This window comes from Elephantulus edwardii, unplaced genomic scaffold, assembly GCF_000299155.1.
Source record: "Elephantulus edwardii isolate Elephantulus edwardi_28Jun2011 unplaced genomic scaffold, EleEdw1.0 scaffold00007, whole genome shotgun sequence".
In the NCBI taxonomy this organism is placed as follows: Eukaryota; Metazoa; Chordata; class Mammalia; order Macroscelidea; family Macroscelididae; genus Elephantulus; species Elephantulus edwardii.
The window spans coordinates 32,322,548-32,343,516 of NW_006399757.1; the positions used below are offsets into that span (position 1 = coordinate 32,322,548).

General features: G+C 38.9%; 1 protein-coding gene across 2 annotated transcripts; it reads left to right on the plus strand.

Moving 5' to 3' along the window:
- The first annotated feature begins 397 nt into the window (after positions 1 to 397).
- LIPF (lipase, gastric) lies at positions 398 to 16,880 on the plus strand. Of its 2 annotated transcripts, none has more exons than XM_006880319.1 (9): positions 398 to 505; positions 1,527 to 1,644; positions 3,288 to 3,486; positions 5,058 to 5,167; positions 6,069 to 6,205; positions 8,242 to 8,388; positions 10,390 to 10,461; positions 10,879 to 10,950; positions 16,647 to 16,880. In XM_006880319.1, the coding sequence occupies exons 1-9, from the start codon at positions 401 to 403 to the stop codon at positions 16,878 to 16,880; spliced, it is 1,194 nt and encodes a 397-aa protein (XP_006880381.1). In that variant the 5' UTR covers positions 398 to 400. The 2 variants fall into 2 exon arrangements, with proteins under 2 accessions (XP_006880381.1, XP_006880382.1); XM_006880320.1 differs by having other exon boundaries at positions 3,387 to 3,486.
- The last annotated feature ends 4,089 nt before the right edge of the window (positions 16,881 to 20,969 follow it).

Sequence of the window (20,969 nt, forward strand, 5' to 3'; positions counted from 1 at the left end):
AGAAATAGTATTAAATACATTTGATAGGTTTCAATGCATATTATTTTGAGACTGAATCTAGTGAAAATCTCCACTTTCCACCTGGCACTCCATTCTACTTAGGGTTCTCAAATGAGCTGGTAAAAGTCTTAAACATGAAGCATAATGAAATCATAAAGGGACTGAAAATTCCTTCTGTAGGACTTCAAAGTCTAGTATATAATGTCTTATGCAAAGAAAACAGAGTCCAAGCATGCTAAGTACTAAAATGTTTGTTTGCATTTTCCAAAAAAACATAATCTAACCCAAGCATTTTTCTATTTCTCATGAAGGTGAAATGAACTGGAAATGCAAGTATTATGAAAGTGCCATGACTAATCAGGAGATGGATTTATTTCATTTTGTTTTAGACAGGTCCAAAATGTGGCTACTTTTCACAGTGGCAAGTCTGCTGTCTGCGCTTGGAACTGTGCAGGGTTTCTTCGGAAAATCACTCTCTGAGAGCCCGGAAGTGAATATGAACATTGTAAGTTGTGAGGTAGAGACTTCAATATCAAGACTATCAATAACAAGCGTTTTAGAACTGTATGGGGTTTAAATGAAGCATGTTGTTCTGTGCCATAGAGTCAGAACTGATATGTAGCTGACCTGCCATCACGTTTTCAGAGGCTATAAATCTCATGAGAAAAGATTGTCTATCTATCTGCTGGTGGATTCAGATTGTGTGCCTTTAGGTTGATATTGCAACTCTTTATCACTAAGCCACTAGAGCTCCATAAATTAAACATAACTAACTCCAAAGTACTGAAGAGCAATGGTGTCACTCTGGAGACTAAGGTGTGCCTGATACAGGCCATGATCTTTGCAATCACTTGCTATGCATCAGAGAGCTGGACTATGACTAGGGAGAATAGAAGGAGAATTGATGTCTGTGGTGTTGAAGAAGAATATTGAATATACCATGGGTGGCTAAGAAAAAGAACAGGTACAAACTGGAAAGGATTAAACCAAGCTGCTCCTTGGAAGCAAGGATTCTGAAGCTTCATCTAACATACTTTGGACATGTTGCAAGGAGGAACCAGTCCTTGGAAAAGGGCATCATGCTTGGGAGGGTAGAGGGATAGCACAGAGGAGGAAGATCCTCTATGATGTGGATAGATTCAGTGATTGGGTACTTGGGATAGGAGTGTCTGAGACAGTGAGATTGGCACAGGACAGAACAGGTTTAGGGCTCTTGTACACAGGGTTGCTATGAGTTGCAGGCGACACAAAGGCACATAACAACAACAGCAACAACAACAACTAAAAAAGGGCTTAGTGGTAAGAAATTGCACTGCTGATGCAAAGGTATGCATTCTGCCAGCTGCCCTGTGGGAGATAGGTGGGCAGTCTCTAAAATGAAAGATTTCCTGCCTCTGAAAACTTGCTGGAGGATCAGTTCTGATTGGATGATATACAACAACTAAAAATATAAAGAATGACTACCTACTTGATCCATTTGAAATGTTACCTAGATTTGGTTTGTGATTCCCCCTCCCCCTTTTTAGAGTCAAATGATTTCCTACTGGGGGTACCCAACTGAAGAATATGATGTTGTGACTGAAGATGGTTACATCCTTGGGATCAACAGAATTCCTTACGGAAAGAAAAATTCAGCCTATAGAGGTAGACGCATCCCACTCTCCTCCGTTCTTCCCTTTGCCTCCTCCTTTGACCCTCTTTTCCTCTCCTCATTTCCCCCTCCCTCACTATCTTCTGATTCCCTTTTGTTTCTTTCTCCTTAAGGATTTAATGATTTTTGCTTATTCTAGAAGTAAAATTACATTCAACCTGTATGTCCAAACTCCCAGGAGTTTTTCAAGTAGTTGCTGAGATTGATAAACAAATTATTATAATCATATGCGATATGTTTGATGCTAGAATTACACACCGGATGATAAACTGATAAGAAGCTGTGAATTCAAACTCCATTGAGAGCTGCACTGTTAATAAAAAACTGTGACCTCTAGGCAGTTTGAAGCCACTAGAGGCACAACAAATAGAAAGTGCTGCTGGCCTAGCAGTAAGAAACTGCGCTGCAATCTCAAAGGCACAAAGTTCGACTCCACCAGCTGCTCCGCAGGAGATGGATGGGCAGTCTCCTCCCATGTGATTAACTGCCTCTGAAAACCGGCCAGAGGGTCAGCTATGGGTCAGTTGTGACTCAGTGGCACACAACAACAACAGCAGCAACAGCTCCAAGAGAAAGAGGAGTAGTCTCTTCCCGTGTGACTAACAAAATCCACTGGAGAGCCAGTTCAGCTAAGAGTTCCCACTAGACGGTAGGAAGTTTACTTTTGAGAGTCTGACCAAGCTGGCAGGGCTGAGGAAGACACTTCTTTTAGCTTGGGGAAGTCAAGACAAGCATTTTCTCAGAGATAACAACCAAGCTGAGACTTACAAGATGGAAAAGAAAAATTACCCAGGCCTTGTTCTGCAGAGGAAAGAGAAGGGCGACAATCTGCATCTTGTTTCTTAAGTAGATAAAATTCACTTTTTGATAGCATTATAATTTTTTTAATTTATGTTGTAGGAAGAAAAGATGTTAAATATTGGCAGAACAAGAGGGAAATAAAATTTTAAATTTAGTCCCCAAGGTACACTTAGCACATTGGCATGTTTTCTTAGAACATAATTTCTCAGTTAGCATCACATCCTAGAAAACCCTATGGGGCAACTTCTCTTTTTTACACTGGGATGCTGTACATTGAAGTGGGCTCAACAACGTCTAACAAAAGGATTTGAGGTATAACTGGCATACAATAAGCTTCCCATAGTTCAAGTGTAGCATTTGATCATTTTTGCCATTGTTGTTATGACCAAATGGATTCCATGCAGATAACATGATAAACAGCCTAGGCTTTACAGAGCTGTCAAATCTTTATGAAAACAGACTAGCACACTTTTTGAAGTTCCAATGTTAAATCAACTCAGTACACTCAAGTAAAATATACAAAATTACTCAACTTAATCAGATAAACTTATTTAACATTTCGATTCCACTTAACTCATTGCCCTCCAGAAAGTTTTCAGAGGTTGTAAATCACACGCGAGAAGATTGCTCTCTTTCTCCTGCAGAGGAGCTAGTAGATTCAAAGGGTTGGTGGTAAAACCTCCTACCCCTAGTCATATGAATATTGTATTTATGTTCCTGTTTTTCTTATAATAGGAGATATCCCTCTTGGTGTTTCTCCTCTATCAAGTCATATCTTTTTCTATATAGATGTTATGAAGTGTGTTTATAATATTTTCAAATTTTTCTTCATTAGGCCGGAGGCCTGTGGCATTTTTGCAGCATGGCTTGCTCACATCAGCTACAAACTGGATTTCAAATCTGCCCAACAACAGCCTGGCCTTCATTCTAGCAGATGCTGGTTATGATGTGTGGCTGGGGAACAGCAGAGGAAATACCTGGGCCAGGAGAAATTTGTACTTTTCACCAGACTCAGTTGAATTCTGGGCTTTCAGGTAAAAGAAGAGATATGAACAACAAAAAATATATTTAGACTCTAAAAAATGCATGAATATTTTTCTTTTCCAATCTAACCCTATACCAACGAGTTATACTCCGAAGACTTGAAGAAGGAAGTAATGTCTATTTATTTCCTTCTTTATTTCATCCATATATCACATTCTAAGGATAGCTTTTCCTTCAAACTTTTTCCTACTCCATACTCAGCATGGGGATGGTTAGTAAAGAGGCTTCTCTAAATGGAATGAACAATAATACTGATGCAAGAACTGCTTCCGAGGGGAGCTCTGGTGGCCTAGTGGCAAGAAGCTAGCTGCACTGCAATCCCAGAGGTACATGGTTCGAATCCACCAGATGCTCTGCCGGGAAAGGAGGGACAATCTCCTCCAGTACCAGTCAGATCTGATTTGACGGTACACAGACACACACACACACACACACACACACAAATAATAATAAAATAAAATAAAAATAAAAAAAAAAGAACTGCTTCCGATTCTCAAATGATCATGCAGACACAGCCTAGGTGAGTGCCAAAACCAGCTGAGGGGTACAGTACTAGCAATCTGCATTGTTATCAATAATCAATAGAAGAAGAGAAATAAAATTCTAACACTATAGAGAGACCCTCAAAGATTTCCTTTCACTGGCCGCCTTCCTTACCAGATGGGAAAGAGTTGGACTGTGAGGCTGAGATACAAGAGTTCTGAAAATTGAAAGGAAGCCAGTGTGACCAGAGCATAATAAGAAAAAAAGAGTGTCATGCAGGAGACTAGACATGCTGGTAAGGATGAGATCAGGCAGGTTTGAGGAGACCTCAGGGATATCTGGTGGCCTGGTGGTAAAGATCTGGGTTGTCAACCCAAAGATTTATGGTTTGGATCCACTAGCTGCTCTGTGGAAGAACAATGGGTAATCTTAACAACAATATGAAAACCTTAGTGACCTTTCTGGGTCCAGTAAGAAAGTACAATAGAGTTCTGAGCTATCCAGTTTACCTCTTCAAGATCTTTCTGGCTAATTTGTGAAAAATAAAATAGAAAGGAAAAGGGTTCATATCAAGTGACTCTGGAAGAGAGCTCTGGTGGCCTAGTGGCAAGAAGCTGAGCTGCAATCCTGAAGGTGCACAGTTTAAATCCACCAGAGGCTCCACTAGAGAAGGGGGAGCAATCTCCTCCTGTGCCAGTCGGAGCCAATTCAATAGCACACAACAAGTAAAAAAGAAGAAGAAGAAGAAGAAGAAATAACTGGAACAACTGATTTACTGATTATTAAATCTGATTGCAATTTGAGGAGTAGAACTAATCTTCCATTTATAAATACTACCTTACATTATAAAACAGGTTAAATTACAGTTGTAATGCTGAGTTTCAGAAGTGATGTCATTGTGTCTAAGAAGCTACTCCAAAGGGTCCTTCATGCTCATTAGTTTTCTATAAGCTAAAATTCTTAGAGAATCTGTATTTCCATTTCTCAAAGGGAACTTAAACTATTTTTTTTTTAATTTTGGAAACTATGAGAAGGACATACATTCAGTTTTATTTTGTTTGGTCTTTTTCAATTGCAGTTTTGATGAAATGGCTAAATATGATCTTCCAGCGACTATTGACTTCATTTTAAAGAAAACTAAACAGGAAAAGCTACATTATGTTGGCCACTCCCAGGGAACCACCATTGGTATGTAAAACCAGGGACCACCATTGGTATGTAAAAGTCTTCAAAGCTAGCAAGCTTAGTCTGTACCACATACTGTGGGATTTCCATTCATCATGTGATTTGTTCCCTATACAACTCAGTGAAGTTATATCAGAGCAAAACTAAATAAGTGGAGTATGTAGAAGTAAACTGGATAGCTTAGATGACTATACCATTACAAGCAGAAGGGTGGTACTGTCACCCTGCAATTAGATTGCAGTGAATTTAACGTAGTAACTATTTGGCTATATCCTAGTGTAGTAATATACTGGACTTGGAAAGATCAATTCATTCTAGATAAAGCCAAATATATTTGTATATGGATGTCTGAATGATCTTGAGTGGTCATGTTGAGTTACATGGCAAATGTGGTGCATGATTCAACTCATGCAGTTACTTCCTATACAACCTAATGAAGCACTCATTATTATTAACCCTCTAGTCAGAGAAGTAAACTAGGTTCTTAGAGTGTAGGTAACACGTTCAAATTAACAAAGTTGATAGATGACAAAGTCAAGATTTAAAATCCAGCTTCGCCTACTTTTAACACTTTAATTTAAATGCTTATATGTAGCATAAATGATAGGATATTTTTGTCATAAAGTGATTATGCAAAATTTAGTCTGTTTTTTTCAAGGCCAGAGAAAAGATTGTATTACAATTTTTTTAAGGTTCTACCTAATTATTTTTTTAGTAATTATAGGAGAATAAAATAAATATGCAAAAAATACTGTTACTTTGAAGAAACAGAAATGCCAACTTCCTAGATTGTCTCAGATATTACCCTTAATAGATGTAAGACAATATCACATATTCTAAAAGATCAACAACCAAAACCAACAGTCAAAAACCATCTTCTAATCAATGCCCTACTCATTTTCAGGTTTTATTGCGTTTTCTACCAATCCCAAACTGGCCAAAAAAATAAAAACTTTTTATGCACTAGCTCCAGTTGCCACAGTGAAGTACACCAAAAGCCTTTTAAATAAACTTCAACTTATTCCTACATTCCTCTTTAAGGTACGTGATTCTCTTAACTTGAATCTGAGATTCAAACTGCCCATGGATTTCAAAGTGATGAGAGAAAAACAAAAGCAAAGCAATACTCATTGACAATGATGTGTTTGTTGTATCCAAGGATGGAAATACATGTTTCTGTTTTCCTTATTGTTGTTGTTCTATCCCATCAAGTCATCTGTGACTCATAGTGACCCTATCTGCGTACAGCAGCTCTGAAGCCTGCCCTGCCATGAGCCAGTCTCACTGACTCTGACACACCTACCTTCTTTACCCCAATTACAGTGTCAATCCATCTTATCTTGGAGCTTCTGGTAGATTAATAATAAGGAGTTGCACCACCAACTCAAAGGCTCTGGGTTTGAATCCACCAGTTACTCTGTGGGAAAAAATTAGGCCATCTCCTCCTGTACGATTAACTGCCTCTGAAAACCTACTGGAGGGTCAGCTATGGGTTGGTTCTATCTCTGCGGAACATAAATAACAAGAATAACAATCTTTCTTTGGGTTCACTTAACTTTTCCATATTAATATATTTAAATTCCCACACAAAATGTTGTCATGTGTCTTCAAGTTGGAACCGATGCATAACTCACCTTCCAGTGGGTTTCCAGAGGCTACAAATCATATAAGAGGTTTTCCATCTTTCTCCCAGAAAGAAACTGGTAGATTAGATATCTTATAAATCCCTGTATAAACCTTATTCTTTATTAGCTTTTATAGGATAGCAAGGTATGGGGTTATTTGTACTCTTCCACAGATATTTCAACTACCCAGTACCCTACTTGGCAACATCAAGGATGTGACTCTGCTCCTGGAGTAGAGAAGGAGATTTAAAGAAAAAGCAAACCCAAAACACCAAAATAAAAAATAATCAAGTATAAAATTCTAAACCACCTAAGCGGTGGAAAATGGATAGGAAGAAAAGTGAATAGACTAAGAAAGAATAGTGGCACCCACTTCTGTAATAGCTTGCCTCCAGAAACCCTATAAACCCGGAGAAAGGACAAAAGTCACACAAGTGTCCAGGACTTCCATTCATAGGGTCACTATGAGTTGCCTCCAACTCGACGGCACTTAACATCAACACAACAACTTACCACCTCAACTAGACTATAACTTTGTGCATTCTATTTCTTCTCAGTCAGGTGACTGAAAATGGTGAGACATTGTCCCAAATACTTTGGGCATATTGTCAGGAGGGGCCCATCCCAGGAAAAAAGACATCATGCTGGAAAAGACAGAGGGTTGGTGATAGAAAGGAAGACACCGTCATCGAGATGGATTCACACAGACTACAATAGTGGGCTTGAGCATGAAGGAGATTGTGGAGATGGTTCGGGATAAGGCAAGGTTCAGATCTGTCTGGGTTGCTATAAATTGTAGTCAGCTCATCAGCACCTACAAAAACATTGATCTCTGATAATTTTAAAATTCATGAAAATGAAAATGTTTGAAGTTCTTAAAACAACCTCCAGAAATAAGAAAAATATTATCAGTCTAATCATTCCTGTTGTTGTTATGTGCTGTCAAGTCAACTATGACTTACAGTGCAAGTGTCCTGAACCCTGCTCTATCTTGAGCTAATCTTACTGTATCTGACACACCTACATTAATTTCCCCAGTTACTGTGTCAATCTGTCTCACCCAGGGTCTTCCTCTCCTACACTGTCCCTCGACCCTTCCAAGTATTATTTCCTTCCCCAAGGACTGGTCCCTCCTGGCTGTATGTCCAAAATATGTGAGATGGAGCTTCAAAATCCTTGACTCCAAGAAGTATCTTGGTTTCACCCCCTTCAAGACAAACTTATTTGTTTTCTTGGTGGTCCATGGTATGTTTAAAACTCTTCTCCAGCACCACAACTCAAAGGCACCAATTCTTCTCCTATCATTCTTGGTCAATGTCCAGCTCTTTGATGCATAGCAAGTGATTGCAAAGACCATATCTGGGATCATTCCTGTACAAGTAGATTTTTTTTTAATGGAATCTTTCCTGCAGCTTGGTAGTTATACCCCTCCAATATGATTTTATTTTTCAGATGATTTTTGGCAACAAAATATTCTACCCACACAGCTACTTTAATGATTTTCTTGCTACTGAAGTGTGCAACCGTGAGACTGTGAACAGCCTTTGCAGCAATGCCTTGTTTATCATTTGTGGATTCGACCATCAGAACTTGAATATGGTTCGTATTTATTGTAGTTTATATCCGGAATATTTCAAGCAGTAGATTTAGGCACTTTTCCCCTAATCACTTATACCTGGTATATTCTGGGAACTAGAAATAGCGTTGGTGTCTGAGCTGGGGCTTTTGCCATTCTGTATATGGATTATCAGTGAGTTGACGATCTTGATTGTCCTGAGGAATGGCAACCCAGATTACTGAATTCCGTCATCAGAAGCCTTATAAGAAAAATAATCAAAACAGGGAGACATAGAGAAAAAAAAACAATTAGAGATTTCATCTTTTCTATGATAAACAAATGGAGAGACAGGTTGGCCCCCTAAGACGTTCCATGTGTTGACTGTATCCTCTATGTGGTGACTTTAAGATCCATTACAGACAAGTTTATTCACTCTAAAAGGAGACTGTAGTGGACAATCTGAGGTAAGAACAAAATGGGTTAGAGTTCCTAGAGAACATTAGTTGGTAAATATATCTTATATATTTATAACTCTGCTAAGAGGGGGGGAAAACGTATGTAGACATGGCAATTGCTGTCTGTTGCTATTTAAGTAAAGAATGAGGAAAACTGAGATTTTGGAGTCATCAGCCTAGATTAATACCACTGGCTCCACGTTGCTATTAGTGGTCTGGCCCGGGGCACTTCTCTAAACCTCTTTGGGCCTTGATTTTTATTTTTATAAAATGGAGATCAAAATCTCCACATTTATTGCCTGCTAATTAAACAAGTTAGCACATACAATTTGCTATTAACAAATTAAACAAGATAGCACATACAACTTGGCTAGCTCTAAAGTGAGCTGCCTCTGTTTCGCTCACATCCCTCCATAAAGACTGGCCTTTAATAGCTGGAGGAGAACTTAGAGGTGAATTGCTTTGGAGCTCATTAGTTGTTGTTCTTAGGTGCCATTGAGTAACCTCACTTCATAGAGGCCCTTTTGCAAAACTGAAGCAAACAATTTGCAGTCTGATACCAACCTCACAAATTTTGCTCTGCTTGAGTCCATTATGGTCTCTATGCCAAGCCCTCCCACTGATGGCCTTTTTTGCTCTCAATTTTACCAACCATGATAAATGTTTACACAAGTCTTTATCCCTCCTGATAACATACCTAAAATACAAAAAATAAATTCTCACTCATAATCATTTCTAAGGAGCATTCTAGTTGGATCCCACCCCCCAGATAAATTTGTCCATTTTTTCTGGCCGTCTGTAGTATAGGTAATCCCTGATTTAAAATGCATTTGAGAGAGCTATACTAAATCCTACTTAGGAGTAAATGTTGTTTGGGGTTTTGAGTACATTATTGTAATTTGCTAACAGTATTCTCAGATGGCCATTCACAGGTGTTCAATGTTATGATTTATAAAGATAATAGAAAACAATAATAATGAAAAAGAAAAAGAAGTGTTTTACATCAGAACAGACTTATCACTGAGTCATTTGAACAGGAACTCCAAATCAGAAAGTGCTGGTATATTTATTATTTTTTCCCAACAGTATAATTCAGATGCATCAGTTTTTTCCTGGTCTTATTAATGAATTATGTGGCTTTCAAGAGAGTAAGAGGCAATTGAAAATAATACCGCTTGGGTCAGGTGCACTTTAGTCCTCAAAATGGCATTGAAAAGAGGTCTTACGCAGGAGATTTTCCCAGTGTGATACATCATTTGCCTTCTCAACTCTTGGCTCCCATGGACTCTAGTTGTGGATCCAAATAAAATGAAATCCTTGACACATTAATCCTTTTTCTGGAGAACTGGAGTGTGTGTATCTAAAACTGATTGTCATCAAGTCAGAACTGATTCATAGTTGACCCTCAAGGAGGTTTCTGAGGATGTAAATTGAATGAGAGGGTATTACCCATTTTTCTCCCTTGAAGCTGCAGGTGGATTTGAAGTGCCAGAGAGGCTCAGCCTCTTGGTTAACAGCACAATTCTTTCTAGACTGAGCCACCAGAACTCACTACGCATATGTAATTTATGTTTATTTGCTTCTTAGAGCCGCTTGGATGTGTATCTGTCACATAATCCTGCAGGAACTTCTGTTCAAAACATGCTTCATTGGACTCAGGTATCAGTTCGCAAATGTTAAAACAATCTTTAGAAGCCTATTACCTAGTACTTTACCTAAGAAAGATTCTTTCAAATGCTTTTGGCAGAGAACTTCTCTGGCAAATGAAAATCATGAGAACAAAATAATTCTGAGCTTGTGAATTAAAATCATGTTAGAAAGCTGATGTTTTGGGTAACAAGGGTATGAATTGGCTTTATGCAGGAAAAATATTTCAAGCACAGTTGCATAAATACATTGATTTTAATCAACAAGAATTTTATTTTTAAAAAATAGTTACGTTTTTCTACTAGTTGTTTAAATTGAAGTCATGACTGCATGAAAATGGTTAGCTTTTATATTTTCCATGGTTGGAAGAATTTTCTTTGCATTTCTATGCACGTGTTAACAGTCAACTTTCTCCCTCCCTTCCTCTAGGCTGTTGAGTCTGGGGAATTCCAAAGCTTTAACTGGGGAAGCCCAGCTCAGAACATTCTGCACTACAATCAGGTAAGTGTTGCAAAGTTGAAATTATTTCCTTTTGGAAGACAAAGATGAAAAATGTGAAAGAATAAATCACACTAATCATGAATATATTTTTTCCAAAGAGAGAATAAGACCCAGATCTAGCGAGTCTTTTTGGGGAATTATGAAGTAGACCATTATTTCCTTGGAATCCTGGCATCTTGTCAAATCTCACCTGAGTCTCCCATTTTCCCACTTAACTGTACACTCATATTTCTTTGGCTGACTTCATTCAAGGTGCTTCAAAGAACTACACCTCCATGTGTGAGATCCTTTCCAGACTTTATCAGCCTCCCCATTCATACGCATTACCAGAGCTACTCAGAAATTTATACTCCCAGAATCTTTTCCTCTCCTTTTTAAAGCACAATCACTAGGCCTAATAAACTAATTTTTCTGTTTATGAGGTAAAGAGAGAATCTTCATCTTCTTAAACAACACTATCCTTTGTCCTTTGACTTGTAATCAAAGAGCTATTTCAATACGAAATATGTGCTCAGATGTATAGGAAGATATGGTACTTGCAGATCAAGGCTAGGCATATTTTGGTAAACATATACCATGCAGTACAGACATATGGTGTGAGCCTCATATTTATTGTAGCATGAACACTGGACTTTAAAGTTCATCCTATCTGTGATCAGTAGGATTTTGTGGATTGATTTGGCCATCTCACTGCCCAGAATTATTAACAGGATTTCGTGGGATATTGCTCATTAGTCCTTAACACAGGGTAAACACCTATAGTGTTGCTGTTATGTGCCATCAAGTTGCCTGAGACTCATAGCGACCCTAAATACAACAGCCTTAAACCCTGCTCTATCTTGTGCCAATCTCTACGGCCTATTGTCTATCTCTATCGATACACCTACCCCCATAACCCCAGGCACTGAGGTCTTCCTCTCCTGTGCTGTCCCTCCACCTTCCCAAGCGTGATGTCACTCTCCAAGGACTGATCCCACTTTGCAACATGTCAAAAGTATGTCAGGCAAGTCTTCAGAATCTTTGTGTCCAAGGAGCATCCTGGTCTCACACTCTCCAGGAATAACCTGTTTGTTCTCCTAGCAGTCCGTTGTCTATTCAATACTCTTCTCCAAACTCAAAGGTTTCAATTTTCCATCTGTCATCCCTAGTCTTTGTCCAGCTTTCTGATGCATATAATTTCGAAGACCATGGCTTGTCTCAGGTGCACTTTAGTCTCCAGACTGACATTGTTTCTCTTCAGTACTTTGGAGAGGTCTCTGACAGCAGACTTCTGTAGTACAATTCGTCTTTTAATTTACTAGCTGCTGGTACCAAGAGTGTTGATTGTAGAGCCAAGCAAATGAAAGCTGTTAACAATCTCAATCTCTTCACCATCTAGCATGATTCTGCCAATCAACCCAGTGGTGAGAATCTCAGTTTTTTTGATGTTGAGCTTCCATCCATATTGAATGCTGCAGTCTTTGAGTCTCTGTAGCAAGCACTTCAGGTCCTCCTCAGTTTCAGCAAGCAGGATGGTGTCATCTGCATAATGCAGATTGTTGATGAATCTTCCTTCAATCCTGATGCCATATTTCTCATCATAGAGCCCAGCCTCCCACATAATCTGTTCTGCATGTAGATAGAAAAGATATAGAGATAGGACACATCCCTGGTGTACACCTTTCCCAATTTTGAACCATGCAGTGTTTCCTTGCTCTCTTCTGAGGATTGCTTCCTGGTCCAAGTACAGGTTTTGCATAAGCACAATCAAGTGTTCTGGGATTCCCATTCTTCTCAGAGTTAATCATAGTTTGTTGTGATTTACACAGTCAAATGCCTTTGCATAGTCAATGAAACAGAGATAAACATTCCTCTGGTACTCTGCTTTCAGCCAGGATCCATCTGACATTAGCTATAATATCTTTAGTACTATGGCCTCTTCTAAACCTAGCCTGTACTTCAGGTTGTTCTCTGCTGATGTGCTGTTCTACTCGTTTTTGGTTAATCTTCAGCAGAATCTTGCTTGCGTGTGATATCAATGATACTGTTTGATAATTTCTTCATTCTGTTGAATCACCTTTCTTTGAAATCGGAACAAATATAGACCTTTTCCAGTCAGTTGGCCAGGTGGCTGTGCTTCAGATGTCTTGACACAACCTGGTGAACACATCCAGGGCATTTGATGAAATATGTCAGTCGGTATGCCATCAATTCCTGGGGCCTTTGATTTTTGCCAATTCTTTCAGATCACCTTGAACTTCTTCCTTCATCACCATAGGCTCTTGCTCATATGTTGTTTCATGAAATTCTTCTGTGTCTGTCAATTCCTTTTGGTGCAATGATTCTGTATACTTTTCCCTTCTTTTAATGCTTCCTGGATCAATTACTATTCTGCCCAAAGCAACCCTATGTATTGCAACTTGAGGCTTGAATTTGTTCTTCAGTTCTTTCAGCTTGAGAAATGCTGGGCATGTTCTGTCATTTTTTATTTTCTGACTCCAACTCCTTGTACATTTCATTGTAATGTTTTACTTGGTCTTCCCACACTGCCTTTTGGAATCTTCTGTTCAACTCCTTAATATCTTGATTTCTTCCCTTTGCTTTGGCTTCTTGGTGCTCTACTGCAATATTCCGTTTCTTCTGACATCCATCTTGGTCTTTTCTGATCTTCACTCATTAGTATTCAAGGCCTTACACCTGTTCCTGAGATGGTTTTGAAATTCAGGAGGGATAGACTCGAGGTCAAATTTCAGTTCCTGTGGACTTGATTTAATTTTCCTTAGCTTCAGTTTGAAGTTGCATATGAGTAGTTGGTGGTCTTTTCTATATTCAGCAACTAACCTAGTTTTCACAGCTGATATTGAGCTTCTCCAATGACTCTTTCCAGAGATATAATCTGTCTGGTTTCCATGCATACCATCAGGTGAAATTCATATGTATATCCTGCATTTATGTTTCCTATCATTCTATCACCAAGTCCATGTTTTCCAACTACTGATTCTTCTTCTCTGTTTCCAACTTTTGCATTCCAGTCAGCCATTATTATCAATGCATCTTGATTGCATGTTTGATCAATCTCTGACTGCAAACATTGGTATAAATCTTCTATTTCCTCCTCTGTGGCTCTGGTTGTTGGTGCATATATTTTAATGATAATGGTAATCACTGGACTTCCTTGTATGTGTATGAATATTGTCCTGTCACTCAAAACATTGTATTTCAGGACAGATCTAGAAATGACTTTTTTAACTATGAAAGCAATCCCATTTTTCCTCACCTTTTCATCTCCAACATAGTAGATCATACGATCCTCTGACTCAAAATGTCCCATGCCAGTCCATCTCATTTCGCCAATACCTAGTATGTTTATTTATGCATTCCATTTCTTCCTTAACAGTATATAATTTTCCTACATTCATGGTTCTCACATTCCATGTTCCAATCACTAATGTCTGCTTACAACAGTTCCTCCTCCTATGTGTGTCCATACTTGAGGGCTCTAACTCAGTTGCTAGTCTAAGTGTGTTCTCTTGTACATAGAGCTTTCAAAGGTCTGCTATTTCAGGAGTGGATTGCCAATCCTTCTTCCTAGTCTGCCTTAACTTGAATGCTCAGATTTAGAACATTATCTGACAGACAAGCATTTTACATAAAAGAGCAGATTGAAGATATATCCCAGTAGTAAAAATAACCAATAGATTCCATGTTGTCCCCATCCTTGGCAGGTGTGTCTTGACCCAACCCTTTTCCTGCTCCACCATCATTCACTTCAATGCCTACCTACTCCATTAAACATCTTGCTCTCCTATCCAACAATACGTCAATCTATCTGGGCTTCTGTGATTGCAAACACATCAAGCTCCTGCCAGTTTCTTCTGCTGCAGGCAGTATCTCTTGCATTTGGGAGTCTTGAACTTCTGCTCCAGGATTGACTTGTGCCTTAGGGCGTCTTCTGCTTCATTTATGCTACAACATTTTGCCAGGAGAAGTTGAAGTATCCTGTGTGGTGTGGTGTCACCCGAGTCACCTCCTGCCACAGCCTTAGAAAACCAGTGAAGGGTCGTTTATAAGGCGGTTCCAGCTCTACATCAATGAGAGAGAGCATGTTCATGTCCTTTCGTTCAGTAGGGAATTTTATATTTTACAGTACTAGCCTGGATATAGAGAAGATGCCCTCCTTTACCATTACATCTTTATTATGTCTAAAGAAGTGTTTAGAGTATCAAAAACAAAACTTTTATTGAAATTCCCCCACCCATCCCCTTCCCCAACCTCCAAAACACAGACTTGCTTTGAGTCCACCTTTCTACTGAGCTTTAACATCGATAATCAGAAGACTACTTGTTAGAAGACAGAAGTGTGGTCTAAAATGCCGAATCTCTTTGGCTTCCCTCCCTCTAATCAATCTCATAACAGGTTAGATTGATCTTCAGCTAACTAAGGTAGTGGCATTCGTTTAAAAGCCAGATAGATATAAGCAGCTAGGAGATTATTTGAATAATAGAAGCAAAGCAAAGTTTATTAATACAGATATTCTCTACACACTTTCCTTTTCTCCAGCATGTAAAGGAATATAATAGGAAAATAAGAAAATGATGTTGAAAATTCTACATAGTAAAATACTTTGCAGTGTAAAGTTGTCTATTTTATAAAATAGAATGGAAGAAAAGTTACTGTCCTAGATATTGATACTGTCAAAAGTGGGTTCTAACAAAACTAAAATTCTTCATGGGCAACTGGAAAATTGGAGGCGATCATCTGATTTTTTTTTTATCTTGCTCTATGACATTATTAAATTCTAGTTCTGAATGATCATTTTCTGAAAACAGGAAATGGGGCTGATAGTTTGAACTAGTATTTAATAAAGCCAGATGAGTTGTCAACAAATATAGCTCCTTAACTTACTGACTCATTTACATATTGACCAGACTCAGAACTTAATGAAAGCAAGTCTAAGTGATTCAGGACAGTTTCAGGAGATCCTATTTTCAAATGTGTGCCTGGACAAAATCTACTAGAATGCAATGAAATGACTTCCTTCCGTCTGAGTTAAAATTTAAGTTTTCAGTCAGTGAGAATTATACCTAAAAGGAACCCTGGAGGTTATGACTGTAGTTAAGGCCTTTGACCGCTACCTGGAGGCTGGTCAGGTGAAAGACGAGGCAGTCAGCTTCAGCAAAGATTTATTGTTGCTGTTGTAGCCATCTATCAGAACCAACACTCTAGCAGGTTTTCATGGGCTGTGAATCACACAGGAAGAGGTTGCCTATCTTTCTGCAGAGGAGTAGCTGGCAGATCCAAACCTGTGCCTTTGGGTTGGCAGCACAGATCTCTACCCACTAGGCCACTGAAACTCACTTAGGTAAAAATACACAGCCTTGGAAATTTTATGAGCAGCTCTACTGTACTCCAGGGTCACTAGGAGTCAGAATCAACTTAAAGACAGTATGTTAATGAGTTCGCTAAAATCTTACTGTTTAAAGATTTGTATTTGAACATAACCTCAAGTGATTTACAGGTCTATTAGAATTTGGAAATCACTTGTCTAAACTTACTATGCTTGGTGAATTTGCTTCATGAATGAAAGAAATTTTCTCTGAGTTAACTTTTTGTTTCAAATTCACGTATAGTTAACATCACAGAATACATTCAAGGAATAAGTGTTGCCTTGAAGCAGAAATATCTGTGAAAACTCTTACCTTCCTCTCCTTTTTCAGCCCACACCTCCCTTGTACAACTTGACAGACGTGAAGGTGCCAGTTGCTGTGTGGAGCGGTGGACAGGACTGGTTGGCTGACCCTCAAGATGTTGACATGCTGCTTCCCCAACTCCCTAATCTCATTTACCACAAGAAGATCCCTCCATACAACCACTTGGACTTTATCTGGGCAATGAATGCCCCTCAAGAAGTTTACAATGAAATTGTTTCCATGATGGCAAAAGACAAATAGCACCTAATAATCTAAAGAATGACCCATTGCTTGCCTCAAAACCCTTCTTTCACCTTTCATTGTTTTCTGCTGTATTTGAGATTTGGTGCTTCTTTTTGCAAATGTTACTTGAGAAATAAACTGGCATCAAAAATTTCCTGTTCTCTATTTCTGATTCCCTCCCCCCCCCCCTTTAAATTTGTGTAGAAAACACATTACACATTTTTGAGCAGGTAAACCTCTTTCAAACATTCTTCTACATGGTATAGCACTCGTCTGTCCATTTGCTGTACAGAGGTAACTCGTGGTTGCTGGGATGCTGTGTGACAGATGTGCCAAATGTGATAATGGTTACCCATGGTGGACAGTGTTTGGTGGAGCTCCCCGATTAAAACAAGCATGGAAGCAGGAGTGGCATCTACTTCTGAAATAGCTTGCCTCTAGAAACTCTATGAACAGTGCTCAGGTCATAGTGTTGCTATGAGTCGTCTATGACTCAACAGCACTTAACAACAACAACAACAAACCTCTTTCTTGATTTCCCATTATTTCTTATCTTAGCTTATGCTTTGAGTGATGACTCATGAATTTTGTCAAAATACAGTCTTAGGGTTTAGAATTGACTACCTTTTTTTTTTTTGTGTGTGTGTGTGTGTGTGAGTGTACCGTCAAATCACATCTGACTGGTACAGGAGGAGATTGTCCCTCCTTTTCCCGGCAGAGCATCTGGTGGATTCGAACCATGAGCCACTGGGATTGTAGTTGCAGCTCCTTGCCACTAGGCCACCAGAGCTCCCCTAGAATTGACTACCTTTATATGTCTTAGTATTAAGGAGTTGTGCTGCCAACCCAAAGGTTTGTGATTCAAATCTACCAGGCATTCCCACAAGAAAGATGGACAATCTTCTCCCATGCAATTTAATGCCTCTGAAAACCTGCTGGAGAGTCAATTCCAATGCAACAAACAGTACACAACTATATATATACACACACACACACACATACATATATACATATGATTTTTTCTAAATTAAGAGCTCTGTATTATCATTTATATTCAGTCTCTTTATAGTAGTAGAGTGGTGTGGATACTACTCACTGTTTTGAACATTTAACTAAGAGAATGTACATCAAGTTATAACAAGAATTAGAATCAGGTCTCTTTTATTGCTGGATTCCCAGAAATCAAAGTTAGGGTGGGAAGCAATGAATAAATAGCTCAGGAAGTTGAGAGATAAAGGATGTAACCTGCACCCACGGTGTTGCTCATATTTCATCTCCTTGGACTTGGCCAAAAAAAAAAAAACAGGTACCAACTAGCTAGAGGGTTTTTTTTAATCCCTGCCATTCTCCTGGCAGTCATAGGAACCACAGATATTCTAAGTAATATTGAAAATAAAATGTACAGCCAATTATTGCCGAAATATAGCATTCCAAACTTTCAAAATGGCATCAGAAACCTCAGGCTCACCTGGGAAAATGGCATAACTCTCACAATATTGTCACCTCACATTTTATGCACTTTGTCTTTTTGGTCTCCCTTTATCATGCTACTGGTGTGTTCTATTGAGTTGGAACTGACTCATAGCTGATCTTCCAGTGGCTTTTTGCAGACTGTAGATTGTACAGGAGGAGTTTGTCCATCTCTCCCCTGCAGAGTGACTGGGGGATTTGAACTGTATGCCTGTGGGTTAGCAGCACAGCTCCTCACCACTAGGCCTCCGCAGTTCCATATAATATAAAAAGATAATGGAAATGTGTGTGTGTGTGTGTGTGTGTGTGTGTTCTGTTATCTAGTCAGAACTGACCCATAGTTGACCCTCTGGCGGTGCAGCTAGCATTACAAGAGAACATTTCAAGATGTACATTTGCAGTGTTGTAAATTAGGAATTCTCATAAAATTATATATAAGGTTGTCATCAAATCTGCTCATCCTCTGTCCCAGAGAGAGATATTATCTCTTATATTGGCCAAGAGCAAATCTTCCCTCTATCTTGAAGGGAGACATTATCTCTTGTCTTCTAAGGCTGTTTGCCTTGAGAATATAGACTGGGCAGAGTCTAAGAGTTTGTTTGCATTTCTAGTTGGATCCTGGGTGTTACTAACACTGCTCATCAGAAGTCTCATTCTCAATATTAATGTAATAAAGAAATGAACCAGTCCCGTTTTGGCTTGCCTGTAGTTGGCTTGCTGTCATTTGGCTCTGCTTTGTTATAAGCACTTCACAATTTTCAATTACATCTAAAGGGCCCTGATGTTGTAACAGTCAAAAACATTTGCTGATATCTCAAAGATTAATGGTCTGGCACCCCAACTCATCCTTTTGAGAAAGATGAGGTAGGTTGCTTCTGGAAAAATGTGCAGCCTTGGAAATCTTATTCTATCGTCCAGGGTCGTTGAGTTGGAGCTAACCCAATGGCAATGATGTTTTTATATTTTATTTCATTGAAAGATTAAATAACATATCTATCTATCTTATTAGACACACTTCTCACATTACAATAATTTGAATTTATGGACTCTACTTCAAGAAGACTTTAGATTTTCTCCTTTTTAACTTGGAAAGAAACAAGCTGTAATTTCTTTACTCAAGAAGCATACAATGGAGAGAAGGATGGGACACTAATCAATCCATCAACATGACTTATTGAAAGTTTAATATATGTAAGTTTGTTCTCTTATTTTTATCTTTATATCAAGAAAGAATTTCAAAAAGATCTACAGTGAATCAGCTCAGTCTTCATCCATGGACTAAATATGGGTTTGTTGGGGTTTTATTGGTTGTTTTGTTTTGTTTTAATCAACCCCAGAGCATGTGAAATACTCCTATCTTTCTGACTTACCACAGGCCTAACCTCTTAGGTAATCTCCTGGCCTCCCTTCATTGACCTTTGACCAAGGCCGACCTTTGGCTGAAGAACGTGACATTTTGTTCTCCTCTGGCTGACATGTGATGCTGTCATTATTTAAAGGTGTCAAGCAGCCATATGTCATGCTAAACTACATTCACAAAAACAGATGGACACATGTCACACATGAACAGATTTTTCTCTTGTTAGGTGTTTTGAATGCAGGAGTGGCATCCACTTCCTAAAGAACATGCCTCTGGAAACTATGAACTTTGGTAAATGTCGATAGTTGTAGAGGGGCTTCAAGCATTTTGTTCATAGGGTCGCTATGAGTCGTGCTCGACTTGAAGGCAATCAATAACAGAAACAACAGGTGTCTTGGAGCTGACTATGCCTCACAGCAACACTATAAGCAGATGAAAACTTTGTTTTATCCTGTGCCATCATCAAAATCTCTGCCATGCTCAGACCCATTTGTTGTAGTCATTGAATCAATCCACCTCATTGAGGGATTTGCTTTCTTTCACTGATCCTCTACTTTTTCCAAACATGATGTCTTTTTCTAAGGACAGGTGCTTCCTGACAACATACCCAAAGTATGTGAAATGAAGTTGCCCCATCCTTGCTTCTAAGGAACACCCTGGTTGCACATCCTCCAAGACTTCTTTGTTGTTTTGGCAGTCCATAGTATTTTCAATACTCTTCACCCACATCAGAGTTCAAAGGCATCCATTTTTATTTGGTCTTCTTTATAATTATAATCTGGTGATTAACGTTATATTAATGACATCTTGGTGTTTAGCTCTAGGCCCATCCAAGCCTCAGGACCCAGGTAGCACTGGTTACAAGGTACATGGGGTGAAGCACAGATGTCTTAGGTTTAACTTAAATGGAAATGACATTTCCCGCCTTCTAAAATATACTCAGGTTCTTCAGTTGTACAAGGTTTTGGAGTAAAAATGGAATTTACACTGCCTAATAGGGATAGTGTAGCTAATGTTAGATGGATCTTGGATGAAAGCAGAGAATACCAGAGGAACGTCTATCTTTGTTTCATTGACTATGCAAAGGCATTTGACTGTGTAGATCACAACAAACTGACTCTGAGAAAAAGGGGAATCCCAGAACACTTGATTATGCTTATGTGAAACCTATACTTGGCCCAGAAGGCAGTTGTCAGAACAAAACAAGGGAACAGTGCATGGTTCAAAATTGAGGAGGATGTGTGCCAAGGATATGTCCTATCTCCATACCTTTTCAA

Coding starts and splice junctions, on each gene's coding strand:
- LIPF (XM_006880319.1), top strand. CDS start 401: ATGTGGCTACTTTTCACAGTGGCAAGTCTGCTGTCTGCGCTTGGAACT. Junction 6,206..8,241: donor TTCCTACATTCCTCTTTAAG/GTACGTGATTCT, acceptor TTTATTTTTCAG/ATGATTTTTGGCAACAAAAT. Junction 8,389..10,389: donor ACCATCAGAACTTGAATATG/GTTCGTATTTAT, acceptor TTTGCTTCTTAG/AGCCGCTTGGATGTGTATCT.